The 13,633-nt window shown below is 40.2% G+C and overlaps 1 protein-coding gene across 7 annotated transcripts in view; it reads right to left on the bottom strand.

Annotated features, from left to right (window-relative positions):
- LOC105932125 (spermatid perinuclear RNA binding protein) overlaps nucleotides 1-13,633 on the bottom strand; it is a 110,281-nt gene that overhangs the window by 51,764 nt on the left and 44,884 nt on the right. For all 7 annotated transcript variants that reach the window (XM_036134712.1, XM_036134711.1, XM_036134713.1 and 4 more), the window contains exon 3: nucleotides 2,138-2,310. In XM_036134712.1, coding sequence (XP_035990605.1) covers nucleotides 2,138-2,140 — 3 coding nt within the window. In that variant the 5' untranslated portion in view covers nucleotides 2,141-2,310. The remainder of the gene's footprint in view (nucleotides 1-2,137; nucleotides 2,311-13,633) is intronic.

Here is a 13,633-nt window from a genome sequence, read left to right as displayed (position 1 = left end):
CTGCATTGCGACATGAGGGAATGGTGCAGGGAAATGTCTGGAGAAACTAACTGGCAACTCTGGGTGGTTTATAAGACGCTGTCGCCTTAACTACGCGCAGTAATGAATTGAGATCTTGAAAAGCGGGACCTGTAAACCGGTGGGAGCCTGCAGACCTTCAGAGATGGAGTACTGAATGGACGACGTTTGAAATAAAAGGAAAATTAATGGCTAATCTGGACTTTGTGTTCCGCTATTGTGAAGTATGAGCCAATGTAAGTATTTAATGAACTTCTGTACCAAAATTAAATAAAATAAGTTGTTTGCTCTGCATTATGACACCATTGCCAAGGTCAGCATTTACTGCATTAAGTCAGTAGTACCGGTAATCACAGCACCGCGTTTGCAGCATGGGCTATGCACTGGTCTCATTACCCTTGGTTATTTATGAGCCCGGCTATGTTTCCCCTTTGTGCAACGTCCAACCTCAGTACCTTCAGTAACATCTTGTTTTCTATCACAAAAGCACTTTTCTCCGCTCCAGCCCATCTTTCTTCATTCTTCTGCCTCCCCAACAACCCGACTCTTCCACTGCTTCACTTTTTGTACCAATTTTTCTCCTCCCTTCTGTTGTTCTGGTATTTAATAATTCATCTTCTGTTCAGCCAACCCCCACCCCCCTCCACCCCCCCACCCCAAGGGAGAGGAGCTTCCACTGTCACAAGCCAAGACCATTAATCAATTGCTCGCCCTGCACACGTTTTACCTCAACCTTTCTGCTCCCAACATCCATTCTCCACCCCTCCCCTCCACTCCGCACGTCTCTTTTTGCTTTTGACATTCTTTAAAAAAAAAAAAAAATGTTTTCGTATTACTCTGTCCATCATTTATGTTTTTATGTTCTTAGCTGCTTCCCTCTTGTCATTTTCTCTTTCCTCGGCTCTCTTTGATCCTCTGAACCGTCCTCTCTCCGCTCTGTGCTGAGGTTCCTTTGAACAGCATCTCTGTGCTCCTGTAACAGGCCTCTTATGCGTCTTCTAACATAATGAACAAACTCATTGCTATGTTTCCACACTCTTTCTAAACCCGCAAAAATATGCAGATAAAAAGAGCTTCTATTTTTTTTTCTTCTTCAAACATGAATATTTATGCACCAAATGTCAGGAGAATATTTGCAAGACAAAGCACATTCATTAAATCTAGAATTATTAATTATGTATTGATACTAAGGTAGAAGAAAAAAAGAAAACCCAAAAAGGTCAGAAGAAAAGGACTTGACACTATGAAACCAGTCCTAAATACAGCATCTTCTACACAACCTCCATCCTATGCTAACGATATATAAAATAACTGCATCACAAGTGCATTAAGACAATAATCATGTTTTATTTTAGTAGCATAAGTTAATTAAGAAGGGCTTGTTATTAAGTAACACAAAACTGTTATTTGCTACATTTACTTTCAACATAAAAAAGGATGTCGGACCACTGAGCAACAGCCCGGTCTTATTTCGTCCTAAGCCCAGATGAGACACTCCTGACGCTCTTACTGGAGTTGCTTTACACAAAGAAAAGGAAAGTTGTAACTCGTGCCCTGGATACATCTGTGTGTGGTGGATCGTGACTTCCTGAAACCCTTAATTGGACTCTGGCTCGGAGTCGTCCAGCTGCTGAGGTAATCGCTTGTGCCGCTTTTTCGATCAAACATTGTCCTGCCACTCAACTTTCCTTCAGAATACTTGCACACAGCACTCACTCTGTTATACGGACCGACTTTCTTGCAACGATCTTCTGTGGCTTACCCTACAAGAGGAGGTCAGATTGTAAACTTTCGTTTCTGCTCCTATCATCTGTTTTGCGTCATTTCTTTATTGTTCTAAATGCTCCACACTTGTTCTCTGTTTTTATACTCTACCACCTCTTGCATCTACTCCAATCTCATTGATGTATGAGCTCTTCTTCCTTATCTGCCCTAAAAAAAGCATTTATCACACATCTATTCCTCGGCCCTAAGACTCACGCTATCTGTTAGCGATGTGTATAACAACTTATCAGATCGAACTCATGGCCTTTTGTCTGGAGAAGTGATTTCTCCACAGTGGATAACACACACACACACACACACACCGCCAGCCGGCACAAAGCAACCAGTGCATTACCATGCCTGCAGGAGTAGTGGTCACTTGTTTCCTTCCTGCTGACGCCCACTTCTGGAGTTGGCGGGCGTGTGGTGGGGTGCGGAAGCAAGGTTACTCGTCAGGATGTTGATGGCGAGACGTTTCTGCTCCTCATGTGCTCGTCTCTCCCTCTGGCTCCTCTAGAAAGATGGTTTCTGGTGGATGGACGGCAGGAAGAGAGAAGGAGAAATGTTTGGTCATTACAGCAAGAGCCGAGCAAACGCAACATCGCGAGGCTATTTCCTCTACTCCATAAAAACTACAAAAAAGACAAAATTGGGGAACTTCTGAAGTTATTCACGTCCCTTGATGTTGGTCACATTTTATCACATTCCAACTACAGGTTTCGTTGAATTTTATTGTATTTTTTGGGATTTCAATGTGACAGGCCAACAAATAGAAGTGCATAACTGTGCATGACATTCAAAAATATTTACCAACAAAATCCTTATAAATCGCAGCTGCATAATATTCACTCTTCCTTAGTCAATGCTTTGTGGAACCACTTTTAACTGCATTTGCAATTGAATCGTTTGAGTACGCCTTTAGAGAAAAGCTCAGGCTCAGCCAGATAGGATGAATTGTGTTTATGTAAAGTCAACCCAAAAAAAGTAAAAAAAAAAAAACCTTCTTAAGCTGAAGTTGTTTCGCTGCGCATCCAGGATGCTTTCTCAATTCAAAATGTTTGGAGTAATGTGGAGTCCAGTTGTTTGTTTAAACCTTTTTTTGGATTGATCGTGACCTGAATGACTGAGAATCCTCAGCAGCATATGTCTAATTAAAACAATTTTCAATTCAGATCCGGACTTTGACTAGACCATAGTAACAAACAAATACGTTTTGATACAAACCAACCCTGTCTCACAAGTACTTTGGAGCCTCGAACAGGTTTCTGCCAGGAAGGCCATGTGTTTAGTGCCTTTCTAACAACACTAACCAGCTTACTGCCAAAGACCCCTCCACCACCCCACCCCCAAGGTGTTATGCTGCCACCACCTATTAAATGCAGTCCAAAAAGGTCAGATTTGTTATTTAACCAGAACATCTGCTTCCACATGTTCACACAGTTGTACCCTTCACAAACAGAGGGACTTCTGAGGGCAACTTGGTTTCACGGGGTTTACTTCAGGTTATGGGAGCGAAAGGAGGATGAATACAAACGCATGCAGGGTCAACAAGACTCTACTGATAACTCTCTACACCCTCTCAGTTCACTTCACTGTTTAATCCTGCAAAACTCTGCTTCGCTGACACGTTTCCTTCAACTTTCCTACTCTCACACCAACACATTTGTACCTGCAGAGGTGCAGGAGTCTGTCCTGGCGTAAAGGATCCGACAGACTCCCTGAGACGTCCACGTGCAGATAGATGTAGACACACATACGGTAAATGCATGCAAAGAGCCTCGCAGGCCCCTATTCATATTTCATGAGCTGGCAATGTTCCGATGGAGGGGGACGTTAAACAAACATGTGCTTGTTTTCATTCACTGGCTTACAAACATGAGCCTAACACACCCTCCTTAGGTCACCGATACGGCTGCAAAATTACCAGACGCTTTGGGAAATATGTAGATTTGCAAATTCAACAGATGACCTTATCAGAGCCTTATTTTATTGGGTTTTAACTACAAACGTTCACACAGAAATGTTCTAATTTTGGCCTTTGGTATGGTTTCTATCAAATAAAAAGACAAAAAAAAGATACATTATGGTGAAAACAGTTTTAAAAATCTTTCAGGGCACATTTGCCCAGCTGTCTCAAATAAGGAATCTCCTAACATTGGGCTTAACCCTTAGATTTCTGTACACAAAGAAATTAGCTTTACAATTTTATAGAATTCCCTCATAAAGAAAAGGCAGTAATAAGGGAATTAGTTGAATAAATGTAAATAAACTGAACTGAACCGAATCACATATGGAGGCATGGATATTAATCTGTACTGTACTGTGACTTGAACAAGGATAAAAATCAAACATTTAGATCATAATTTTCCTAAGACACGCCAAAAAATTTAAAATAACCTACATCTCGTATTAGCAAAGTATCCTGGACAACTTGATGTTATTGGGAAACACATGCAGGGAAAGATAGACATTCATGTGGTAGATTGTCTTTCCAGCACAAGATCTGCTCGATAATTAAACTCGGAGATAAAGAAACCCAATATGAAAGGAAGAAAAAGTGAAACGGTGAGAAGTGGGAAATTTCCAGACAGAACATTGAAGTGGACTGAGCTGTAACTGATCGGGGGCCGCTGCATGCGGGACAGGGAGAATAGGAAAAGCAAGAGAAGCGCTAAACAATAAGACAAGTACAAAGTGGGAGACTGAGTGGAATCAGATAAGCAACAACACAGATATTGAGCTAACCCCTCGGGCAAACAGACTCCAGCAGAAGCATCTCCTCATTTTCTCCCTAGCTCGCCGCCTCTAAGCTGTTGGCCTCAGGCCGGCCACAATGACAATTACCTCCTCAGCACACCTGGCAGCGGCAGAGTCCGTGTGCCGACACCCGCGTTCTGCCTGCTACCTCGGAGCCAGCTTATTGCTGGAGGCGGGTAAGCTCTCCTCCAACATGACTTGGCCACTTAAAGACTTCATGCACATGATTAGGGTGCAAGCACATAAACACAAGCGCTCAGCCAAGAGGCATAATAGCAGTGTGCCAGCCAGCCCCCCCCCATTTGATTTTCATTATCAGAACAATTCAGTAATAAACAACAAATTCATCTCTCAGTCAGTTTCTCACAGCACTTTTCTTCTTTTTTTTTTTCTGAAATGAGAATCATGTGTGCAAGGATGATAGATTCTTGTCATTTTTGACTGTAAAAAAAAAACAAAAAAATGCACAAAATGGGAACCAAATGTTTATTAAATCAAACCCTAAATGTACCCTCTAAAGAATAACAACATGTGGCCTACAGTCGGCACATCATCTTCAGCACCCCTCTGGGAAATTAACAAGACCCGGTTCTCAAATCCATGGTTTCATGTTGGAGGTGCAAACTTTGCAGCCAGTTTCTTAATAAATCCTCCTGCGGTTTTTGTCTTCCTTGGACTAAAACGGATCAATTATTACTTTTGTTTTCCACGCCCTACCATTGTGCTCCCTTTTTTTTTTTTTTTTATTCCTCTCTCATTTACACCATGCTGGCTGGTCATTAAAGTGTGATTGTGAGCCATTCTCCTGAGAGAGAGAGAGAGAGAGAGGAGAAAACTGTCTGAAAACCTGCCTCATTAACACCAGAGAAGGCTCGTGGACATGAGCTTGAACGCACGCATCCGGGCGTGCACGGAGACACCAAAACCCATTAACTCCATCACGTCCCGCAGTTATAGCATCGATTTCCACAAGAACTTTATGCAAGAGGGGAAAAAAAAATAAAAATGACACACCTGTGCCGTGTGCTTCCTTTCGCGGCCGGGGACAGGAAAGGGAACATTTTGAAATGGAGAAGGGAACGAAGTGAAAGATGACAGAGAGATTGCAGAGCTTGAGAATTTGCTGAGGAAGCTGCGGGCCAGCAATTTACACCTTTCTTATCTGATAACCGTCAGACAAGATGAACAGCAGTGGAGACAGAGCGGCAGAAGACCGAAGCCAAGGATACCGTGCTAATTAGAGTTAGCGGAGCTCATTTTCACAAGGTTTCCCCTCGTAGAGTTAGGGTGTATGCTAAGTAAAGCAACTAAGGGGATCGGCTCCTTCATGTTGTGATAATCTTCAATAGGCACAGAGCTATTAGAAATGTAGGACCACACTGTTTCTAAGTATGTTCCTGTTTTCATGATTGTTGCTGCTGGCCTGTTTTTTTTCTCTAAAATACGTTTGGGTGCACTTCAGCGAAGCCGTTCGAGAGCAAAGCTCAAGTTTGGAGAGACATGAGCAGATTTAAATATGACTGAAGTTTCCGTGATTATTTTTCATTTGCATCGTATCTACGCAATCCCACACACCTTTTGAGAGCACGCCGGTCAACCAGCCGGTTAACGCTCGATGTCCTGAGATCAAAGTTAGAAACGGAGAGGAGATGGAGCAATCGCTGCGGCTGTGGAGTGCCCTGCCTATACAGGTCTGCACCACTCAGAGCATAAAATCAATAAAATGTCTTTTAAAAACCCATCTCTTTCCCCTGACCTTTGACTGACTGAGTGGGAGACACTAAATAGTCGTTCAAAATCTCAATTCTCCTGTTTTTACTCATCCTTGTTAGAGTTTTGTTCTATTTATTTTATGATCGGTGGTGTAACTCTGAAGCACTTTGGTTAAGTCTTCTTTTTAAGTGTGCCTAGCAAATAAATGTGGCATTGGCACTGTACTTTTCTCTCATCCACGTATGTGTAAGTATTTTACGCATTATGATCTCTGCTGCAAAACACGATTTCTGACCTTCAATATAAAACAGTAGTAATTTGGAACCTACAGCTCCTTCTACACACATATAGCCAACCTGGTTAAGATGTATAAAAATCCTTAAAATAAATTGTATTTTATTATAATATTCTAATCGGCAACCTGAAGTTTTGATGCAGTCCTGCGGTAGTGAAATTTTCCTGACATTAAGTTCAACGCACACCTCATCTGCCACACTTGAATTGCTCTCGACTTTCCCATTTTGAAGAGTAACCAAGAAATTTGCGTCAGCGGTACAAAATATCTTTATGAACTAAAAATGAATTTATGAATTAACAATAAAAACTTCCCTAATGGTGACGGTACCAAGCAATCGCTGGTGACCAGAACTGAACTGTCTCGTGTTTCAGCAGACCCGGTTTGTGCTCGTTCTGTTGGAAATTAAACTTAATTAAAGTTCCCCTCACTGAACAGCGAACACATGTCGCCGTTTCTACATTGAGTGGTACAGTAGGAACTGCCATTTATTTTAAATGGATTAGAGAAAGTGCAGCGAATGTAAATTGATGTAGCTCTTTATTGTTTTTCCCCCCTGCATTCTGTATCAGCCCCAAAATCTGATTGGTGCATCTGTCGTTCCAAAATGCCCTGATCAACCTAGACAAAAAGTATGCATTTAAGAATGCTTTGGTTGCTTTTATATTACAGGAGTAGTTAAGCTGGCGACCTGTTCAGGGTGTAGCCCACCTCTCATCCAATGACCACTGAAAATAGGCACCAGCCAATCCACGACCCAGCATGGACCATCAGTATAGACAAAGGATGGATGGATTAATTTAAAAGCTGAATACCATCTCCTAATGTGAAATTTTTGTTCCTGGTGAGTGCAGGTAAATGCACAGCGCACTAAGTGGTCAGTGTGTTACGCTGTTTTATTATAAACCATACGTGCTAGCCTCCAGGGTTATCTGTGTAAACATCTGCAAAAGTCTGTGGTAATTAAAAATGCCACACAGACACCAGAACACACAGATCTCCTCGCTCCAGTTAGTGAGATATATCAGCAGGACGGATGCAGCATCACGTCTCAGATACACGTCCCTCTCGCTGCCTCCGTTGTGACGAAGCGTGCCCCGCTTTAACAGGTGCCAGCCGAGTGAGCTGTCCGTTTGCTCAATCCATTCCTCAACTGGCGTGAGGCCGCGGCGCGGAGAGAGGTCGAGACAAATGAAGAGGGAAGTGGACACAAACACATACGGAGGGTTACGGGAAGATGCACGGCGCGAGAAGGGGAGGCATCAGGGCTCGTTTCAGACCGCAGGGGAGATGATGGAGAAAACCTTCAGCATTTAAAAAAAAAAAAAAAAAAAAAACTACCAAGAAAACCATCGGGTATCTTCTGATGTTCTCAACGGTTTAAATTTAATTAGCTAATTTTTGACATTAATGAAGGAGAAGATTTTGCACCACCAATATTTTCCTTCCATATCAGGATTTAATTGCACTTCCCAATCCAGCCACCAAATCCAAAATAATTTCCTATTTAATTATCTTCTCACATTTCTTCTCATTTTTATCTCAGGAAAAACCTGCCAATACTACCATAACCAGACATACTGCGCTAAGAGTGGAAAAGGAAAGAGCAAATGTTAACTTTTGACTTTTATTCGACTGCTTATTGAAACTAATTTGAAAAAAAAAACATGTTTTTTTCTTTTGAACACACAGCTATTCAGCTTAGACAACCACATGTTGAGCTACTAAACTTTGAGCGTTACTGATAATCATAACCAGAACCAGCCATTTAAACCTTTGGTTGAAGGGGGATTCCCTCTCTATAATGACTTATTTCCTTTCTTACAACAAATACAAGTTCCATCTCCAATAAGAAAGTCAATTTTCTGTGGACAAAACATATCAATCCACACATTCTCATTCTTCTTTTTAATTATATTTCCTACATAAAGACCAGAAGAAAACAGATGCAGTGGGCTTGGCGTGAAACAACACCACCTTTACACATATTTGACCTTTGCAAATTGAATTTGCACACAGAACAACAAATACCCTAAGGATGTTGGTGTTCATTTGTTTTTCACAAGTTTTGTGCATAAGTGACCTGACGTTAAGGGAGCAACACAGTGTAGATTTTATCTGCATTATGCCTCATTAATGCAGGACTATGCAGCAGGCTCAGCATAGACTGGAATGATATCAGGACAAAGGACACAAGGGATATCTCCAGAGTTCCTGTCATATCTTAGCTTAAATTCTCTAAAAATACAAGAGGTATATATTCATTAAATATAATTTACACCAGTTTGTAATTTATTTTGCTATTACTATCTCCCTCCAACTTAATATTAAGTGTAAATAGGAAAACTGTGAACCGCAGTGTTCAATCACCGCCAGGAATTAAAGTAATAAAATGCAACGTAGTAATTTTCAGCAATGGCTCTCAAAGCACAGCTGAACCAGAGAACCCTGCTGACTTTTATTCCAACAGTTTTGTCAAAATCATTGAACACGGGAGAGCTGTGGACGTGGACAGCATTTATAGTCTTGCAGGGTTGATTTTAATGAGCATCTTAAACATTTGTTTGCAGTTGATTTATATGTTAGTGTGAGGGTGGACATTTTCCTTCCAACCTGATTTTTCTGTACATTTAACATTTACTTCTGAACACCGCAAACATAACAAAGTTTGCGTTTTCTCTGGGTATTTTTCATTGAATTATTTGTAAGGGACTTAAATCAATCAGCAAATGAAAAGAATATCAACTAATGCTGGAAAAAACATTTCACATTTTGATATAAAAACATTTAACAAAACCGTTATTATCCCATAAAGACCACAACTGATGGGTTGTATTGCATCTACTTTTACTATTTTATTGATATCCTACAGGGAGGTTTAGTGATGATATATTAGAGATGGAAAAATCAGTCTCACAAGTCATTATTTGGTCACCATGGCAGACAGGAGAACAAGAAATGTTCTTGGACTAGCGAAGGGTAGACATCCAAGGATGGGGGAAGGCAGCATAATGCTGTGAGATTATAGAACAGTCACAAAATGAATGAAACAAAAAGATGGAGGAATAGCTCACAATTCTTTTTTTTTAAAGGAGCCAAATGCTCAAAGCTGACCTGGAAATGGACAAGGCAGGTTTGAAGGAGCTATTGTTCCCAATAACTATATGTATTTAGCTTTTTATTTATAGATTTTAAAGTTGGCTCAGAGTTTATCTAGCTGAGTTTATTTTCCAGATGAAGTCATCAAAGAAGCTACAGGTATTGTTAAAGTTAAACCAAGCCCTGGAAACGTTGTTTTTCATTCATTATATAATGCCAAACTTGAAGTATTTTCTTTAATAATTTTCTACCATCACGCACGCTTATATAGAGTAAAACTGCATTTTTCTTATCCTTTCTGTGCTTTTCACAGATGCCGCCATCTTGGCATCCCCGGCGACTCAAACCACGGCAGAATATCTGCGATGTACCAACTGCACCCCTCCACCGAATACAAACAAGCAGTAGAACCAAGGAAATAGATCTAAATATGCCAGAATGCCAGGCATACGGTTGCTAAAATAAACCACACGTATAGAAAGAGAAGTCATTTTTCAAAATCCCCGACCCATCGGAAGATGCGAGTGTGTGAGAACAAGGAGTAGCAGGCATGCCGACTGACTGACAGCTTGCAGTATGATGGGAAGGTGTGTTTACTCTCCTTGGGGCAGTTCGCACGTCACTTCCGGGATTCTGGTTCAGTTAATAATGGCCGCGCTCTGGGATTGCTCATAGCAACCCTAGTTAGGAGGTTATTATGTAGCATGTGTCAATTATTAATATACCAATGTGTTGTACTAAGAATATGGCACATTTTACATCAAATTGGTTGTACACTTTCGTTTGATTTTAACACTACTGTTTCTTTAGTATGGAAAATACTCCTTGATCAACGCGTCTGTGTTATATGTGCATGCTCAGTCCTTTTAAATCCACTGGTGGTCTCGGCTGAAGCCCTGCCGAAGGTTCCCTGGTGTTGAAAATTTGTTTTGCTCTCCACTGTAGCCACATGAACGCTCAGCATGAGAGAGTGCTGCAAAGTTGACAACTTGATGCATTTAACTCACAACCGTCTCCAACTGCTCCTTTCAGGAGGAGTGATTGCAGCAAAGTCAGTGACTCCATGCAATCGACCAGGCTAGAAAGCAACCCAATTAAATGAGCTCTACCGTTTCTGATAGGAGGAGTGGGCAAACAGCCATCCCGTAATATTTCAGAAGCTTGACGTTTGTTAAATAAATCCTATGGTTTCTCTTTTTTTAATTTCTAAAGACATCGTCTTTTTTTTGACCCTATGCATGTATACATTTGTTTAAATTCAAACCTATGCTCTCAATTGTGTTTTTTTTTTTTTTTTTTTTTTTTAACAATTTACTGCAGTTCTTTGTTTTCATTATGAAAAAAAAAACACTTCTAAAGAATCATTATGAGTCCCAAATGAATGCTACATTCAGGCCTATTAGAAGTGCATGCAAACCTTTACTGGAACTGCATGTTTCTTTGTTTTTTTAAGCTTCAATGATACTGTATATTGACCAGATTCAGGTGCAGGCCAGGAGAGGTCGGAGAAAAGAGTATTGATGAGAAGGGAGATAAAAACGCTGATGTTGCTTCGGGGAGGGAAAATAGATAACACTTACAGGGGAGTGTAACACCCCCTGATCAATTATTTAAATGGATGGAGGTGTGCACTTTGTGTCTACATCTATCTATCTATCTATCTATCTATCTATCTATCTATCTATCTATCTATCTATCTATCTATCTATCTATCTACCAAGTATGCAGTATTTAGTCCTGCATCCACATCATATTACTCATTTCAGCAGTGTGAGTACTGCCCTGCGTAAGTGTGGGGAATAAATAGACTATCACTATGCCAAAACTGAAGCTACAACTGTGTGTGTGTGTGCGCCGGTAGGCTCCTGCTGTGCTGATTTCAGCAGGAACAGATGGTCCTGCCAGGGCTGTGCCGAAGCTTTACAGCATATAGTGCATACATTGTGTGTGTGTGTGTGTTCACCATGCAGACTGTCTCCTTTGTTTTTCAAGAAATATACATTTCCATGTTCCTCCACGTCCTGACGTTTCTAACGACTGCTGCAGTCATGCAGAGACACACCCACGGAGTGGCTGTTGCAGTGTAAGTGACATCTTAGTGGTCTTTGGCCTACTTGTCTCCTCCGATGACACTTAGCAGCCTAATCCTGCTTGAAAGGCTCTTCCCTGCTCAACTCATGTTTGCAAACACAAATAACCCGTCACACCCCAGTCCCTTTGTGTTGTGTTAGACAGGCTGTGCGTCATACAATCTGCGTGTACAATTAAATCTCTTTGCGATCAGTGCTAAGTGACAATAAAATTATTAAGCTGGGTAGGAGCTTCAAAGATGACGTAAGGCCAATGACCAAAAATACATCACAGAAACATGAAACTGAATTATTTTAACCAAATTTAGGTCAAAGGTTGATCTCTGGAATGAAATGGTTGCTGTAATTGGTTGAGCACATGTGAGGATGGATAGGATTGTCCAGATGCATTGCAAAAAGGGAACTAAAAGTAAGTAAAATGTCCTTGAAATGAGCTGATTATTTGAGCAGGCAAGTGTAAATGATCTGCCAATGGAATGAGAGTTTTGCACTTAAAATAGGAACAACTCATCTCCATCATCTTATTTCAAGTGCAATATATCTGATTATCTTATTTTAGAGGTAAATATACTCATTCCATTGGTAGATTATTTACCTGCTCAAATCAAGGACAAATGCACTAATTTCAAGAAAGTTTTACTTACTTTTAGTTCCTTTTTTGCAGTGTGTGATCTAATTCCCTAATGGGCTTCAACATTATGGAGCACACATGCATAAAGCTGTTTAACGACTCAATGGTCTGTCTGGTCTGACTCCAGCTTGGTTTATTTAATTAAGAAAACCAGCGACATGGCTGCTGGTGGAAAATATAGATTGATGAGATTTTTAAAAATACAGCCCAGAAACTATTTTTTATGCTTTATTTGAGGATTAAAAACAAGTTTCCTTTCCATGTCAAACTTTCATACCATTCAGACTCAAATTTCCAAGGCACTCAGTTCTTTTATGGTCTAATTTTAAAAAACAAAAATAAAACCCACACTATGGATTTATGGTAAATATTTCTACAATGGTCAACTTTTATGTATGGATCACGGAAAAAACAGAGACTGGATGGATGGATGGATAAATGACACCTGGCCAAATCTTTTAGTTAATACTATGAGTAATAAATTCTGGATACAAATAGTTTTGCAAACTGCATTTTCTTCCCTGATATGAATCCACTCTTGGAAAATACTTAAAGAAAACTGCCAAAGGTACAACATCTGTACAGTTATTATAAAAATACTTCAATACAGAAAAAACTCTGCATTTTAAAAACTGGATTTGAACAAAGGTTTTAAGGAAGCATATTTAAAAGACATTGTGTTTTGCACAGTGAATATCTGAACTTCAAAGGTATAAGTAAGGTCCTTAGAGCTGATAGTAGAGAGCTTGAATAATGCCAGACTACAAGGGCTGGATCAAAGAAGTCAAGGATGATTTCTTGGCTTTAGTAAACACTATGCCTGATGAGCAAACTGAATCAGATGCTGCATTAAGATATTTGCTAATTCAGTTGTTAAAACCCACCTTGCTCTTTATATTGTACTGAAAAGTTGTACTTGAGAAATCCTATCAGGCCATTTTAGTCTGCCACTGGTTGTCTTACTGAACAACCAGTGGCAGACTAAAAATGCTGAAAGCCTAAGTTCCTTTAAATCAAGACTAAAAACACATTTGTTGAGGACTGAATTCGACTGCACTAGTTAAATAGTCGAATGCAATTTTTTTTTTATATATATATATAATCCAACTGCTTTTTCCTACTTGCTTTTTTCTGCTTTATTTCCTGTATTTTAATCATGTAAAGCACTTTGCATTGTCTGTGAACTGAATTGTGCTATATAAATAAATTTGCTTTGCCTTGAACCGTTTCCATGCATTTTTGTTGCATAGTTCTCTGGAAACCTAT

Source organism: Fundulus heteroclitus, unplaced genomic scaffold (genome assembly GCF_011125445.2).
Source record: "Fundulus heteroclitus isolate FHET01 unplaced genomic scaffold, MU-UCD_Fhet_4.1 scaffold_9.2, whole genome shotgun sequence".
Lineage (NCBI taxonomy): Eukaryota > Metazoa > Chordata > Actinopteri > Cyprinodontiformes > Fundulidae > Fundulus > Fundulus heteroclitus.
The sequence above is the reverse complement of the archived record's forward strand: the minus strand, read 5'-3'. Positions and strand labels throughout refer to the sequence as shown.